This window comes from Convolutriloba macropyga, chromosome 4 (genome assembly GCF_964194025.1).
Source record: "Convolutriloba macropyga chromosome 4, txConMacr16.3, whole genome shotgun sequence".
NCBI classification, from domain to species: Eukaryota; Metazoa; Xenacoelomorpha; order Acoela; family Convolutidae; genus Convolutriloba; species Convolutriloba macropyga.
In genome coordinates, this window is record NC_134471.1 from 42,308,622 (window position 1) to 42,326,773 (window position 18,152).

At 36.1% G+C, this 18,152-nt stretch overlaps 2 protein-coding genes across 4 annotated transcripts in view; one reads left to right on the top strand and one right to left on the bottom strand.

The window, feature by feature from the left end:
* The window catches only part of LOC142337685 (retinoic acid receptor gamma-like), a 497,928-nt gene that overhangs the window by 428,585 nt on the left and 51,191 nt on the right, over positions 1-18,152 (bottom strand). The window lies entirely within an intron of this gene.
* Positions 1-18,152, top strand: part of LOC142337684 (EF-hand calcium-binding domain-containing protein 4B-like) — a 182,880-nt gene that overhangs the window by 86,037 nt on the left and 78,691 nt on the right. For 2 of the 3 annotated variants that reach the window (XM_075387120.1, XM_075387122.1), the window contains exons 12-14: positions 12,514-12,675; positions 14,420-14,629; positions 16,521-16,541. In XM_075387120.1, the coding sequence (XP_075243235.1) occupies positions 12,514-12,675; positions 14,420-14,629; positions 16,521-16,541 (393 nt within the window). The remainder of the gene's footprint in view (positions 1-12,513; positions 12,676-14,419; positions 14,630-16,520; positions 16,542-18,152) is intronic. The other variant, XM_075387123.1, reaches the window with a different exon arrangement.

The following is an 18,152-nucleotide window of genomic DNA, read 5'->3' on the forward strand; positions in this document are numbered from 1 at the left end:
ACTAAAGTCGAGTCAACGTCTGTAGGTCGACTCGCTGTCTTGGTGTTCTAGGTCAACACCCCATACACATGTTTCTCCATACACATGGGAACATTGACCTAAAGATTGATTTCATTTTAACAACTCCTTTTTCCGGTTAAACTGCTCTAATTTTGAAACAGTTTATTTGCTTATGTGCAACTAAAAACATATTTTTCCAAAGTTGGGTGGAAGCCTTGTCTTTTCATGTCCAGTATCGGTCGACGGTCAACCATGTTTTTTTTTCATACCCGTTTTCGGCTGACCATGATTTCTTCATATCCAATAATGGTCAATAATGGTCTTTTCATACCCAATACGGGTCGGTTCGACCACTGTTTTTTCACACCCAATGTCGGTCGACCATTGTTTTTTGAAACCCAATATTGGTCAACCATGGTCTTTTATACACAATACTTGTCAACCATGGCCGATTCATTCCCAATAAATGGTCGACCGTGGTACCAAATATTGGTCGAAAATGGCATTTTCAATCAAACTATTGGTTGACAATGGTTTTTTGATACCTGATATTGGTCGGCAAGGGTTTTTCATATCCAATAATGGTCAAACAGGGTCTTTTCATGCCTGATATTTGTAGACCATGGTCTTTTCATAACCAATAATGGTCGATCATGGTCTTTTCATGCCTGAGGTTGGTAGACCATGGTCTTATCATACCTGGTTTTTGTAGACCATTGTCTATTGAAATCAAAATCGGCTTACCATGGTCTTTTAAATTCCTATAGACCATGGTCTTTTCATACCTGCTATTAGCCGAATATGGTCCCTTCATAAAAAATATTGTCCGAACATGGTTCATACAAGCCTGATATTAGTCCATATTATCTCTTCATAACCAACACTATTTAGCCACTGACTTTTCTTTACACATATTGGGCGACCAAGGTCTTTTCATACTTCGATACCTGATTTTGGTCGGTCGATTATTGTCTTTTAATACATAAAATAGGTTGACCATGTTTTTTCATAATAAATATTGAAAAACATTTTTTGTTCCATAGCCGATGTTTTTTGACTCATGGTCTTTTCAAACCTTATATCACTCGACAGGGATCTTTTAGAACCTGATATTGGTCGACCACATTTTCTCATACCTGATGTTGTCCGATCATGTTATTTTCATATCAAAAGGTATTTGCAAACTTGATAACGGGTGACTTTATTATATCAACATTATATCAATTGAACATACCCAATATTCATCTAGTTGGACAATGGTCATTTTTCATACCAACTAATGAATGACAATGGTTTTTTCAACCAAATTATGGGTTGACAATGGTTTTTTTAATGCCCGATGTTGTTTGATCATGGTCTTTACTCTCCCAATAAGTGTCGGCGTTGGTTTTTCATACATAATAATGGTCAACCATGATCTTTTTATATCCAATATTTGTCGACCAAACTCTTTTCATCCGAGGTTTTGGTCGCGCACGGTCTTTTCATACATCATATTGGTCGACCATGATCTGTCTATACCCAATATAGGTCAACTATGGTCTTTTCATAACTCAAATCATCGGACCATGGTTTTTTCATGCGTGGTTTGGTAGACCATGGCCTTATCGTACCCGGTATTTGTCGACCATTGTCTATGGATATAAAATTTGTTAACTTTGGTCTTTTAATACCTTGTTTCTGTCGACCATGGCCTTTTCATACCTGCTATTTGCCAACCTTGGTCTCTCCACAACAATTATTGGACGTACATGGTCTGTAAATACCTGATATTAGGTCACATTGTCTTTTCATGCCCAATAAAGTTTGGCCATTTTCTTTGCATAACCAATATTGGTCGACCATGGTCTTTTCATACCTGATTTTGGTCGACCATTGCCTTCAAAGAACTAAAACTGGAACTTGATGTTGGTCTACCATAGTCTTTTCACACCTCATTTTGGTCGGCTATTGTCTTTTAATACCCAAAATTGGTTAACCATGTTTTGTCGTAGTAGATAGAGGTGAACCATAGTCTTTCTTTCATAGTTTATGTCACACCTGATTTCGTTCGACAGTGATCCTATAGAACCTGCTATCGCTCGACCATACTCTTTTCTTACCTGATGTTGGTCTATCAAGGTCTTTTCATGCCAAACTGGTCTTTCATGACATACCATTGTCTTTGTAAACCTGATATTGTTTGACCACGGTCTTATCATATCAACTTGATATCAGTCGATTCATACCCAATATTCATGCGACTCAACGATGGTCTTTTAATTCGCAATATTGTTCCACAAAAGTTTTCTCATACACGTTTATTTTCGAACATGGTCATATCTTACTGAACTTTGGTTTCTCTTACCTGATATTATTCAATCACGGTCTTCCCATACACAGTATTGGTCGATCATGGTCTTCTGACACCCAATAACGATGGACCATGGTCTTTTCGTACAAATACTGGCCGACCATTGTCATTCTGAACATGATATCGGTTGAACATTGTCGTTTGAGACGTGTTATCTGTCGTCAATGGTGTTTTTATCTAATAGTGGTCAACCATGTTCTTGAAATTCCCAATTTTAATCTAACTTTGTCGTTTCATAAACCATATCGAAAGAACAGAGTCTTTTTATAACAGATATTGGTCTATAATGGTCTTTTTATAGCTAAAATGTGTCGACTGCGGTCTTTTTGTAACGTAGCTGATATCGGTCTACCATGGTCTTTTATTACGAAATATTTGTCAAGCACTGTCGTTTCATGCCTGCTATCGGTCAATCATTGTCTATTTTCATACTTGATATTGTCCACTCTGGTCCTTCTAAACAAAGTATTGGTCAGTTACGGTATTTTCATACCTGATATTGATCAACATTGGCCTTTTCATGCACAATATCGGTAGACCAATGTCATCTCAGACGTTAGATTAGTCAACTAAGGTATTTTTAACACAATTTCAACACAATTTCCTAACGCAGTTTCGGTTGACTAAAGTAATTGAACATATAGGCCGACCATGTTCTAGCTGATGTCAGTCGACCGCGATTTTTTCGTTACTGATATTAGTCAAGCATGGTCTTTTTATGCCCAATATTGTTTGAACTTTGCTACCTTATTTCTAATGGTCTTTTAGTACTCAAAATTGGTCAATCATGATCATTTCATACCTAATTTTCGTTTTATTCGCACCCAATATTGAACGACCATTGTATCTTCATACAGAAAGTTAGTAGGATCACTGTCCTTACATCAGATATTTGACGACAATGGCGTTTTTTTGGTGGACGAATTTTGGTTGACAAATGTCTTTGAACCCTTTGATACCGGTCAATCAAGGTCTTCTCAACCCAATACTGTTTGACCATGTTCTTTTCAAAACCAAATTTGTGGATCGTGGTTTTTCATACCTGATATGGCCCAACCATGATGATTTCATAACAGATTTAGGCCAACCATGTTCTTTTCGTGCCCCCAAGTAGTCAAACATAGTCTTTCGATACCTGATACTGATTAACCCAGTTTGTTTCAAGCCCCATAAGTGTCCATCTTTTTTATACCCAATATTGTCAACCATGGTTTTTCATACTCATTATTAGTAAAAAAAATGCTCGCATAACAGTGATATCAATTGACCTTGGTACTTTTTTAACCAGAATTTGTCTACCATGGTCCATGCTTGCCCAATTTTTGTCCAACACAATTTTTTCACAGATAATTTATGCCGAAAACGTTTATTTCTAATTTTGATCAACGCCTTTGTTTTTCCAAACCTGATATTGGTTGACCATGGTCATTTTATAGCAAATATTTTTCCACCACGGTTATGCCCAATTTTGGACCCACGTGGTATTTTTTGCCCAATATTGATAGGCCACGGTTGTTTTCATAACTGGTAATAGTTGACCATTGTGTTTTTTTGCCCAATATAGGTCAACCATGATTTTTTGAAAGCTGATGTTGGTTGAGCATGGTCCCTTCTTACTTGATATTGGTCGAGCATGGACTTTTAAAACCCAATGTTGGTCGACCCTAATCTTTTCCTACATGACACACGTCGACCATTGTCTTACCATATGCAATTGAAACCAGTGGTTTTTCGTATCAATGCCGCTCGATCATGTTCGTTTAATTTCCAATAGTGGTTGATCACGTTTTTTAAACCTAATTTTGGTTGAAAATGGTCGTCTAAATCCGAATATCGATCAACCATTGTTTTCTTCACAAGCAATTTTGGTGAACACTGGTTAGTATGTACCTTATATCGATCAACTATGCTTTTTTTTACCAGAGTTAGTCAACCATAGTCAACCATGATCCTTTCATATCCGATATAGGCCAACAAATTCTTTTACTACCCTATATTGGTCGGCCTGGGTCTTTTCATACTTAAGTTTGCCGGAACACGGTCCTTTCATACCAAATATTGGTCGGCCATTGTCTTTTAATTCCCAAAATTGGTCAATATTTGACTTTGCAAACCTGGTATTGGAGGACCAATGTCTTCTCATACTAATATCAGTCAAAAGTGGGTAATATTTTTTAGTATCTATTATGATCGGCTTTGGTCATTTAATACTTAATATTGGTCTAACACTGTCCTTTCATACTTGATATTAGTCTACCACAGTCGCTTGAAACTAAGTTTTGGTCGACTATAATCTTTACGTTCCTGTTATTTGTCAAGCATGGTCTTTTCCTACCCAATATTGGTCGATCATTGTCTTTGCAAACCTGACATTTGACGACATTTGTCATCTCATACCATTATCTGTCGAAAGTGGTCTTTTAAAATCAGTATTGATTGACCATGGTCTTTTCAGACCCAATATTGGCCGACAAGTGACCAGGGTTTTTTCATAACTGATATCAGACTACCATGTTAGCTTCTACACCAATATTGGTCGACTATGTGTTTTCATTCCTGATAATAGTCGATCATAATCTTTTAATAATTGATATTAGTCGATCTTTATTTTTTAAAACCAATATTCGTCACAGGCGGACTTTTTCAAACAATATTTGTTGACCGTGTTTTTTTCATTCCCAATATTTGTTGATCATTGTTTTTCCAAACCTGGTATCGGACTACGCGGGTCGCTTTAAACTAACATTGGTCAATGTTAATTATTTCTTATCTAATATTGGTCAGCCATGTTCGTTTAATACGAAATATTGGTCAATCATGGTCTTTTCATTCGCAATATTGGTCGACAAAGGTCCTTCGGAACTTGATACCTGTCGACCTGTCTTTTGTTTCAAATGTTGGTCGACCACGCTCCTTTTATACCTGATATGAGTCATTCATTGCCATTTCATAGCTAATATAGGTCAATCATGATCTTTTGATACACATGATTGGTCGACTATGGTTGGTCGATTTGGTTGACCATTTTTGTTTTAAACCCAATATTATTCCAACATGGTATTATCAAACCTGATATTGGTTGACAAGGTCCCCTTTATCCCAAATAGTGGTCCGCCGTGTGTTTTTTCACACTTAATTTCAGTCAACCATTGTCTTTTTGTACCTAATATCGGTTGGCCTGGTTTATTTCTTAACTGATAAGTGTTGTCAATGGTCTTCGCATGCGCAAAATTTGTCAATCACAATTTTTGACTGCCATCGTTTGGCCACTTTCTTTCAGAAACAGGAGTGGTCAACTATGGTTTTTTCATGCCTGACAATTGTCGATCATGGTTTTTTCAAACCCTATCGCGTTCGATTATTTTCCATTAAAACTTGATATTAGTCGCTCATTATTTTTTATTGCCAAGCTTGGTCACTGGCAGAATTTTTTTAAAACAACATTGGTCGACCGTGTTTTTATCATTCCCAGTAATGGTCAATCATGATAGATTACCAGGGTCGTTTCATACCAAATATCGGTCAACCATGGTATTTTCGATTCTGATATAGATCTATCATGGTCTTTTCAACCCAATAATGGTGGAGCCATTTCTGTTCAATCAAAAATTTTTTAAATATGGCCGTTTCATACGTAAAACAATGATACTTTCGTACTTTATTTTGGTCAAATATTCACTCTCCGTAAATTAAGATCTTTATAAATAGCACCCTGATATCCTTTTTGTGCCCACCACGATCTTTTCATATCTAATAAAGGCCAATCATGTTCTTTTAGTTCGCAATAACGTCAGCCATGATCCCTTCATATCAGATATATGTCGAACATGTTCTTTCCAAACCCAAAAAGCCTTGACCAAGGTTTTTCATGCCTGATATCAGACTACTAGGGTCGTTTTAAACCAACATTGGTCAATTTTGATATTTTCTTAGCTAATTTTGTTCAACAATGGTCGTTTCACACCGAATATTGGTCAATCGTGGTCTTTTCTTTCGCAAAATTGCTCGACAGAGGTCCTTTTGAAGTTGATACCTTTCGAACTGTCTTTTGTTTCCAGTATTATTCAATCAAGGTCCTTTCATAACTGATATGAGTCATTAATTGCCATTTCATAACTAACATAGGTCAATCATGATCTCTCCATACCCAAGATTGGTCGAACGCGATCTATTCATTACAGATTCGGTGGACGATTTTTTTTTATACCCAATATCATTCCAACATGATATTTTCAAACCTGATATTGGTCTACAATGTCCCTTTTATCCCAAATATTGCTCCACCATGTGTTTTTTTATAGCCAATTTTAGTCAACAATTGTCTTTTTAAACACAATATTGATCGACCTGGTTTCTTTATTAATTGGTAAGTGTTGACTATGGTCTTCTCATGCGCAATATTTGTCAATCACACATTTTGACCACTATCGGTTGGCCCTGTTCTTTTCAGAAAGAGGAGTGGTCAAGTTTTGTTTTTACATGACTGATAATTGTCGATCTTGCTCTTTTCAAACTAACATAGGTCAATCTTCATCTAATATTGTTCGACCATGTACCTTTCTTACCTAATAGTCATTGACCATGGTTGACCTAGATCGCTCGAACATTGTCTTATAATACTTGATGTTAGTTGATCATTATTTTTTAATACCAGTATTGATCACCGACAGACTTTTAAAACAATAGTAGTCGACCTTGTCCTTTTCAACCCCAATAGTGCTCGATCATGGTTTTTCCAAACCTCGTATCAAACTACTAGGGTCGTTTCATACCCAATGTTGGTCAACCATGGTTTTTTCGTTTCTGATATAGGTCTACTATGGTCTTTTCAACCCACTATTTCTGGAGCAAATTCTGTTCACACACAATATTGTTAATTAGGGTCGTTTCATACGGAATAGTGGCCTATCTCGGTCTTTTCATCCGTAAAACAATGGTCCTTTCGTACGTGATACTGGTTGACTATGCTCTCTCCGTACCACAAGATCTATATATATATATAGTCCTCTGGTATCCTTTTTTGGTCGACCGCGACTTTTTTTATCTGATAAAGGCCAACCATGTTCTTTTAGTACGCAATAACATCGGCAATGGTCCTTTCATAAGAGATATATGTCGACAATGTTCATTCCACACCTAACATTCAAACAATGGACTTTTTTGTAATCAATATTGGTCGACCGTTGTCTTCCCAAACTAATATTGGTCGAACATGTATTTTTCAAACTCAATACGGTTTGACCATGGTTTTTCAAACCTGATATCAGACTACCATAGTCGTTTTAAACCAACATTGGTTAATGTTGTTATTTTCTTATCTGATATTGGTCAATTATGTTGGTTTCATACCGAATATTGGTCCATCATGGTCTTTGCATTTGCAATGTTGTTCGACAATGGTCCTTTCGAACCTGTTACCTGTCGATCTATCTTTTTTTTCAAATTTTGGTCGACCACGCTCCTTTTATAACTGATATGAGTCTTGCATTGCCATTTCATAGCTAACATAGGTCAATCATGATCTCTTGATACCCATGATTGGTCGACCATGGTTGGTCGATTTGGTTGACCATTTTTGTTTTGAACCAAATATTGTTCCAACATGGTATTATCAAACCCGATAATGGTCGACAATGTCCCTTTTATCCCAAATAGTGGTCCACCGTGTGTTTTTTCACACCCAATTTCAGTCAACCATTGTCTTTTTAGACCCAATATTGTTCGACCTGGGTTCTTTCATAATTGATAGTTGTTGACCATGGTCCTCTCATGCACAATATTTGTCAATCACAAATTTTGAATGATATTGGTTGGCCATGGTCTTTTTCAGAAAAAGGAGTGTTCAACTATTGTTTTTTCATGCCTGATAAGCGTCTTTTCGTATATGATATCCTCAAACATGGTTGTTTCATTCCCTTTATTGGTAAAAAAAAATTTTCTCTTCATATCTGATATAGAACAACAATGTTTTTTTTTCGACCAAAAAAGTTCAGACGTGGTCTTTTCTGACCTAATATAGGCCGACCAAGGTCTAATAAAACACACTATACGTCGACAACTGTCACCTCAAACCCATTAAGCGCCGACCATGATCTTCTGCTAATCCATTTTAAATGACCACTGTCTCTACATAACTGATGACCGCCTAAATTTATTTTGATACACTCTATCGATTAACTAAGGTTATATTCAATTTCTTGTTGACCAATTAGTACACTATATTGTTCAATCACGGTCTTCTCAAACTCCATTTTGGACCACCGTTGCCCTCCTGTACCTGACATGAGTCGCCTTGGTCACTTTGTACGTGATTTTGGTCGTCCAAAGAGTTTTTATACCCATTTTTGAACGACCGAGTTATTTCCATAACTGATAATGATCTCTCATGTAATTTTCATGCCCACTAGCAGTAATCCACAGTTTTTTGTACCTGCTATTGGTTGACCACGTTCCTTTCATATCCCACATTGGTCAACCATGGTTGTTTTATAGCGAATACTGGTCAACCATTAATCAATAGGTGTCCTTTCGTACCAAAAATTGTTTGATCAATTTTTGTGATACCTCTTTTTTGGTCAAATTTTGTCTTTTTTTAAAAAAAATCTGACATGGGTCAATTGTTTTGGTAAATAATATTACGACCAAGGTCGTTTCATTAGCAATATTGGTCAATCACGGTCCTTTCATTTAGGTCAACCATGGCCATTCCGTACACGATGTTGGTCGACCAAGTTTTCGTCAGACCTATTAAACGTCGACCGCTGTCCTTCGAATCTAATTTTGGCCGATCAAATTTTTTTCATGCCCAATATTAACCAACCATGCTTTTTCCAAACTTTTTTAAGACTACGATGATCTTTTCATACCCATTATTGGTTAGCCATGGTACTTTGGTATTTGATACTGGTAAAATATGGTCTTTTAAACCCTATATCGACCAACACTTTTCTTTTAAAACAGGATGTTGGTCAGCCTTGGTCCTTTAATACCGGATATTGGTCAACTATGGTCCTTTCATACCAAATTTTGGTCGACCGTAGTTTTTTCATACGCAATATTGATCAACAATGATCCTGTGGTACCTGATGTCAGTCTAGCATGGATTTTTTTAGCCAACTATCGGTCGACCAATATAATTCTATACCTAGTAATGGTCGATCATGGTCTTTTTGTGACCAATCAATGTGTTCTCATACCCACTATTGGTTGAACATGTTCCTTTCATACTTGATATGGGTCAACCGTTGTCTCTATGCTTGATGTTTTAACAACGGTATTTTAATGCTTGATATAGGCCAGCCATTGTCTTTTAGAAAACAAAATAGGTCAAAGTTGCTCTTTTCTTTCCCATTGTTGCCCAATTATGGTCTTTATTTACTCAATTTATGTATACCATGGTTTTCAGATAACCGAAATTTGTCCAAACGATCCTTTTGTAATTGATTTGAGTTGTCAATGGCCACTTCAGACATGATAATGGTCGTTCATGATCGTTTCATACCCAATACCGGTCGACCATGATCTCTCCATACCTGATGTTGTTCGGTGATGTTCTTCTTATACCCACCATTGCTAAAGCATTTTCATTCGCAATATTAGTTGACAAGTTTGTTTTGTACTCAAAATAGGCAACAATGATAATTTGATGCTCATAATTGGTCCGCCATCTTGTCTGCATAAAAAATATAGGCCGAACAATGTCTTTTCATGTCTAATAGTGGTTGATCATGGTCTTTTGTAGCAGTCAATCGTGTTTTTTAATACCCAATGTTGATCGGCGACGTTCCTCTCACACTTGATTAATGTCAAACATTGTCACTTGTTTCCTGATGTTGGTTGTCTATAGTCGTTTTATACTCACTTTTGTCCTCCGATACCACATATTGGTCGACCACGGCTATTTCATACTTCATATAGACGGAATATTGTCTTCTAGTACGCAATATTTGTCGTACGCAGGGTCTCCTAATTCCCAATATTCGCCAACCATGATCTTTCTCTACTCAATATCTCTCTACCATGGTCTTCGCCTTCACAATTTGGCTCCGTCACTGTCCTTTAATACCTGATGTGAGTTGTCAACATCCATTTCCTACCTGAAATTGGTAGTTCAAGGCCAGTTGATACCCAATAGTTGTCGACCATGATTTTATCATACATGATATTGGACAACTATGGCTTTCATACCAAAAATTGGTCGACCATGTTTTTTCATAACCCATATCTGTCAACCAAGGTATTTTTCTAACTGATATTGGTCGACCAAGGTTGTTTCATACCTGATATTGGTCGATCAAGATCTTTTCGTACTCAAAATTTTTTGACAATAATCTTTTCATACAAATTATTTGTCAACGTCGTTCTTTTGTTTCATATTTGTTACATATTATTTTGCAGCGCCCAATATTGGTCGACGATTGTTTTTTCATACCGAAACTTAGCCGTTCATTGATTTGTCTACCTAAAATTGTCAATCATGTGTTTTTATACCCAATATTGGTCAACCACGGTCATTTCATAGTTGATATAGGCGACCATGGTCATTCCATACCAGATACCGGACCAAGTGATCTTTTCATATTTTACATTGGTCGAACATGGCCTTTTCATATCCTATAAGGGTGTAACTTTTTTCAGACCTGATATTGGTTGATCGTGTTGTTTTCATACGCATTAATTGTTGAAAATGGTCCTTTCGCACCTGATATTAGCCGACTACAGTTTTTTCGTGCCCAATATGGGTTGAGGATGGTCTTTTCATACCTGATATAGGCTGGCTATTTTCAGTTCCTACTCCATATTGGACAAATATTTTGTTCAAAAACTGTTTATTGATCGATTTGAAATCTGGATAATGGTCATCTGATACCTGATATTGGTCGACCGTAGTTTTTTCGTACTCGATATTTGTCAACCATGGTCCTTAAAACACTATAGGCCAACCGCGGTCTTTTTCATACCTCATATTGGTCTACCACCATTTCATGCCTGATATCGGTCTAATATGGTCTTTTCAAGCCCATAATATGACGACCAGTGTCTTTTCATACATGATATTGGTCAACAATGATCTTTTCATAACCGTCATTGTTCGACCATGATCCCTTCATGCCCAATATAGGTCGACCACAGTCCTTTCATACATGATATTTGCCTACTATGGCATTTTTAAACGCAATATTTGTCGAATATGGTCTTTTCTTTGCTGATATTTATATGCCTTGGTCTTATCATACTTTATTTTGGTCTAAGATTATTTTTTCTTACTTGATACTGGCTGATCATGATCTTTTCATAAGTAATCCTCTCAACTAGAGTAATATTTTTTCTAACATTTATTTTAAAAATTATGTAAGAAATGCGCTGATTGTTCAAAAATTCATCGCCTTACAAAATAATGCGCTGAAATATGCTGAACTATGAGGAATTTTTATGAGAAATGCGCTGAAGCGCGTTGAATTTTCAAAAAAAAAATTCAGCTAATTTTCGAACTATTCTCGCGTTGCCTGAGTCTCGAACCCTGCTCTTCTGTTTGTTAGTTTTCACTCAATCCCCTGGCCATTGATTCCTTAAACTTTGACCACTTTGTTTGATTCTATAATAACGAACCATTTCGTAAGAATAGCGCTGAAACGTGCTGGAATGCACTGAAATTATATGAGAAATGCGATAAATATTCAGAGCATTTTTTACTTAATTTCAACGCATTTACTACAAAAACGGTATAAGTTTCAGGGCAAAAACCTAACATAATAAAGAGCTGAAATCCGCTAAAACTAAGCATCAAATGCACTGAAACTTTGTCTGAAATGTGCCGCAAAGGGTGCTGAAAACTATTTAACAAATGTACAGAGAATGCGCTGTAGTTATGTAAGAGTTCCGTTGAAGGTGCGCTGAAATTTCAAAGTTTCAGCACATTTTCAAAATTTCAGCGCATTTCAGTGCCTTCAGCATTTTCCTTGCATAACTTCAGCGCGTTCAGCGCATTTCTTACAACACAATGCGCTGAAACGGATTAGTGCCCCGCTTATCATTTAAATAAGCGGGGCACTAATGACGTAAAAATTAATATTTTTTCAGTCTTTACACTCTTTTCCCGTTATTTTTGGGCACAATCGTGGGCCAGGGTTCTCTGTGCCTATTCTGTTGTGTGTCTGAAGGGTGGGAGACGTGGGTCAGTGATTGCGAACTACATTCCACCTGGGGCGGAGGACTCCAAGGCGGAAGGACAGTCTTCGGATGAGGATGTGGTGGACTATTACGAGGAGGGGGCACTGGATAGGGAGGGAATGCAGAGGAGTGCAAGACAGCTGTTCCTCCAGGTTAAACTTATCATAGCTCAACAAAAATTATTAACAATAATACTAATCAATTTTGGTTCCTGCGTAATCGCAGCGGAACAGCATTAGGCCACAGTGGCCTGTTCTCAGCTGCCTTTTTTCTTATTTTCCCCACATTTCAGATTGCTCTTTTTATGAGAACCATTGCCCTTTTTTGGTAGCTATGGCCACTTTTTTTACCGTTTGAAAATTTGACGTGGTAACATTATTCATTATTGCTGCCAACATTGGTCAGGCTATGGTCAACCTGAAGCTATGCTTAAGTAAGATCTCATCCTCACACAGAAAGCTTCACGGAGGCAGGGGATTGAACTCTCAATCATAGGCGTGTGAATCACACACACCGTACCTCTCAGCTATCACGCCACAGAAATTTCTAATACAAAGATGGCAAGGAGAGTAAATTATTGTCTTTTAAACCCAGTGATTCTCGAATTTCTATCGTGTAAGATTTTGTAAGATGCTGATCAAAAATCTTTATCGTGTAAGATCTTATCTGGTGTTACACGATAAAATTTCTGCCGTACGTGAACTTTAATTCTGTTAGAGCTGATAAGATACTTCTCACATCTTTTAAGATAAAAATTCAATTTTTGCTGAATTGTTATCTTATAAGATCTGATATGTTGCTATCAGATCTTACACGATAAAAGTTCACGTAGAGCAGAATTTTAATCGTGTAAGATCTAATAAGACATGTTTTAATGATTTCAATATAACCGTATAACGTAGTCAAGTTCCTATGAAAGTAAAATAATCGGTCAACTAACCAATTAAGAAGCAATAAAATGTTTGTTGATTCTGTTTTAGCAGCAGTTTTATTGCGAGTCTTAACTAAGTACTGTGGCTATCTTAGCAGTCCAAGATAGTTTTGGTCTTTGAAGAAATTTTTTTAGCCTAGTTTGATAATCACCGCTTCAGAGAAAGCCCCTGGCACTCGAAAAACCTTTTTCACAATATCTCATAAATCTCAAAATACAGTATAAGATACTTTTTTCTTTGTTGCTCTGACACTTAAGTGTTGCATGCTGTAGCTTTTTGGCTGCTGCTTGAAAGCAACTTTGAATTTTCTTCAATATGAAGAACATTCCATACTTAAAGAACTTTTATCGTATATGATCTGATAAAAAATCTTCTCAAAAATGAGTCACAGCTTTCCGAATGTTTTTCTTACAATATCGTATAAGATTCTTATAAGATCTTAGACGATAAAAAATTTTGTCAGGCAGAATTTTTAACATCTGACAAAATTAAACTTTTATCGTGTAAGATCTTATCAGACCTGATAAATATTTTTTTATCGTGTAAGACCTGACAAATTGTCTTACAAAGTCTCAGTCAGGCGACGCATAATCTTATAAGAACTTATAAGACAATTTTGCAAGAAATTTGTAAGATCTTACACGATAAAAATTCTCAAATGTCTGGGGAAAACAATCAAAAAGACAAACAAACCGCAACTTAATACTTTCAACAATATGAAGTAATCTCCATGTGCAATAATTACAACATTGCGAGAAGTGGACAGCTTATGGATAAAATGTAGGACAGATGAATTTTGCAAAATAAACACTGACGGGATAGCCCAATGAGGAATTAAGGTTAGATTTCAATTTTCAAATGTTGTATGAATGGTATTACATTAGTACATAAATGTTGCTCTTGAGAGACAGTCAATTAGGTTGGAACCTGTCGAGTGTTGTCTCTTTGAATTTCCTCGTTCCAGGACGATGCCTCCTCCATCAACTGGGACAGGAGAGACAGCCACAGATCTATGGAGACCATCAACCTCAACTCAACATTCGATGTGAACAAACTGGGAGTGACTGGACAGTCTTTCGAGGAAGAGGAGGTGGTTGAGAGTGAGGTGGAAATAGATGTGATGGGTCAGGGACTCATGTGTGAAGCCACTCCTTGTGAATCTCAGTTCCAGGATGTAAGTCCACAACAACAACACATCATGGCAAGCAATTAATTGGACCATGTAAACCTTGTTTTTAATAGACAAACTATAAATTCATATATGAGTTTAGTGCTACAAAAACAACCAACCATCGTCATCGAACATTTTCTTTTAGGAATACTATTGTTTTTAAGGAATAACAATTTTTGATCAGAATTAGGGAATGACTGATACCTTTCAGACAGCCTTGAAAAAGTGTTGTTGACATTGTCGCTCAATAATAATTTTCCGAAATGTGTGCTGACGATTAGCAAATCAAATCGTGTTATTTTTAAGATATGTATTTGTTGAACGGTAGCGTCAGGGAAAAGTATTGAAAATTAGCACGCATAAAAGTGTTATATTTAATCCGAGATAAACAAAATTTTCGAAGCTACTGATCATTCTACAGACAAAAAGGGTCGACAAGATAGAGATATTTTTATTCAGAATATCACGACGGGTAATATTTCCACCCGGGGACACATTTTTCAATGATATCTTAGTAGGTGTCTTGAATTTCTGAATCCAATCTGATCAAAAATATTAAAAAGCAGTTGTTGTTTAAAAGTAGATTTAAAAAGTAGATAAATTCTAAAAGAGACTGCTGCAACGACGTTAGACAGTTATAAAGTTCTCAAATTTTATTATTTTGCTAATGTTTTTCTACCGTTCCATAGGAAATTTATCCTAAATTACTTGCTCAAGCATGCTTGAAGTCCTCTTGCAAAGATATTTGGATTAAAGCCAACTCCATTGATTGTCTGGTTGAAGAGTGGAGTAAAATTAATTTTTTGGGTTTCTAAGTTGTAGTCAAAAAGTCGGGCAACAGTTTGAGGGAGACGGAGTGAATGGTTCAGTGATAATATTAACCTTCGCTATCCCTTTATGGCCATGAATCCTCTTGTTTGCGCCTTAACTTGAAAACATTTCTGTAAGTGTTAAGATTTTATCCGGATTTTAAAAGTACAATTAAAAACAAATGCCACACCTGAAAACTATGTGATTAGTTCTAAGTACTGGACCAATGCACATTGTTTAGAGAGAGCTAGAAAAACAGGTATAAACAAAATTTTTCAAAGCAAGACAAATTTTTCTAATCGAGCCAGGTTTTTCTACTTTTTTTACTTACCTATTTTTCTCGCGTAAACTGGTTTTTTCTAAACCACCTTAAAAAGTAGCTCTGCATTTGGAAGCATTTTTGACCATCTCAATCATACATTAGAAATTTGTTTGAAATTTTAGACTTTTTTCGTGATTTCAGCGTTGAAGACTCTTTTAAAAAGCTTTCGCCTTTTTTCAATTTTTTTTACTATCTATGTACTTTTTGGATCAATTTAAGTTTATAATTGGCTCTGGTGATTTTATCCATATCAGTTTAAGTTTGTTTTAGCCGAAGAAAAATTAGTCTAACGTTTGCCCACTTGTTCCTTTTTTTAAGTTCTTTTTCTACTAATATTTCTCTTTTTCCGACTTTAGTTTTTCTTGCTAAGTTGTTTATTGATGCTTTTCCCATTGTTGCTAAGTTAAGGTTTAATTAGAATCAATTTCGGAGTCTTCTGGCTAGTTTTTAAAGATCTTGTCACACGTTTTCATTATGTTTAAATTAAAATAGAAATAGTGATTTTGGTCACACCGAAACAGGAAGTGGAGCAAAAAAGCGACCTGTTTTTGGCAAAGTTTTAAAGTAGAGTTAGAAAACGGTGTTTGAAGGGAAATTCGCTTTCGCTAGTTTTTGTTTAGTCAATAAACATTTTTTTTGGTTTAGGCCTTTCCTGGTATGTTTTTTTAAATTCTTTTTTGTTGTTGAGCTTTGAACATCACCTCGTTGATATCATAGTCAATGCTTGGGTCAAACAGAATTACTAAATTTTTTGCTTTTTAGCCACCAAAAACAGAAACTATCGTAAGTTAGAATGATGTGTAGTCTGAGTCAGCTTCAATTATCTTCATCGTTGTTATTTCAACCGTATAAAAATTTCTGGTTCTGAGCTTTGTCTGTATTAGCTTGTTTGCTTTGTGAACGTTCTCCTGTTATATATGTGAACGCCTGTGTCTAAAATTTGCTGATTATCAGTATTGATTCAGAACATTTGCAGAAGAATTTAAACTTTCAGATCTGATTCAGAAAAGTTTCAGAATGGACTCGGCAGTGATTATGAATCTCAGTGTATCAGAGTCTGAGTCAGAAAAAACTACTCGACACATTCAGTCGAACTGTCTCACGAATCAGTACAGATTTCGTTCTCATTTCTTTCTGATTCAGTCCTGAATTTCCCTAATAATTAGGTACGGGGTAGCAATGGATTTCTGATCTTAAAATCAATTATATTTTTGTGCTGAAACTATGAATGCGCTAATTGCCCGAAGTCAAATACCCAGCTCATTTTCAGCTCGCATAAATAATTGAAATGCGGTGAAGGAAATTAGCTGAAAGGGCTCTATTTAAGCAGTGAAAGTGGCTTACACTGCATGTAAATTTTGAGAAGGGCTGAATTATATCGAGAAAAATTGCGTACTTTTTCTTTATTGCTAGTTCTCATATCAGCATAGTCTGCTTCATTTGACAAAGAAACAAACAGTTGGCTTTGTTTTTATTTCACACAATTTAAACTTAAACTTATATAAACATTTGTCATTTTGAACGGGAGCAGCAGCATTTAAGTTCAGCATAAGTCAAGCACTAACTCAAACAAAAATTCAGCCTCCCCCCCGTTACTTTTTTGTGTCAATTTTATATTGTATAGCTAGTTCACTTTGTGAACAAACTTGTAGAGCAATACTCGAGGGCCGTAAAGACATGTGATGTACTTTGGTGCCATTTTCCCATGTTTATCACGCCTAAGTCAAGATATTTCAAGATCGAATTAAACGCTCGCACGGAGTGGTCGGGTATTTAGTATACAATGGAACTATTTTTATAAATAGCATATATTCTACAAACACGAATGAATACACGGAACTTTTTTATTATCAGAAATACAGATTTAAGTTTTTAGTGAACAAGGAGGCTCGGTAATGTGCGTACGCACATAATGTTCCGACCCCTCTCTTCCACATTCTTGATTTAATTGGCTACCAAATGATGAAGAGATAGAAAACTTTCAAATACATAAATATCGTTCAATAAACCAAGGGAATACAATAATGCCACGCTAGAGGGCCGATGAAACCTGTTGTTCATTAGACTACTAGAAAAGACAATAATGATAATCAAATAACAAACATTAATTACGACCAAAACTCGAAAAGTATGGGATTTGACATCGAAATATGGGTCTATTTCAAAGGATCAAAAATAAATAAAGCATATTACAAAGTTATAGAGTTTAAGTTTGCAAATAACAGAAAATTGTGTCTCCCAGTTTTGTTTCAATTTCGTTGATCATAAGCAGCAATCAGTTTTAAAAAGCATTAATTAGTTTTTTCATCAACAAGAATCTCAAATAAGGCACAATAGCTTTTTAAAATTCTGAGATCCTTAGAACAGTCAAAAGAAAAGTTCATGCAGGCAGGA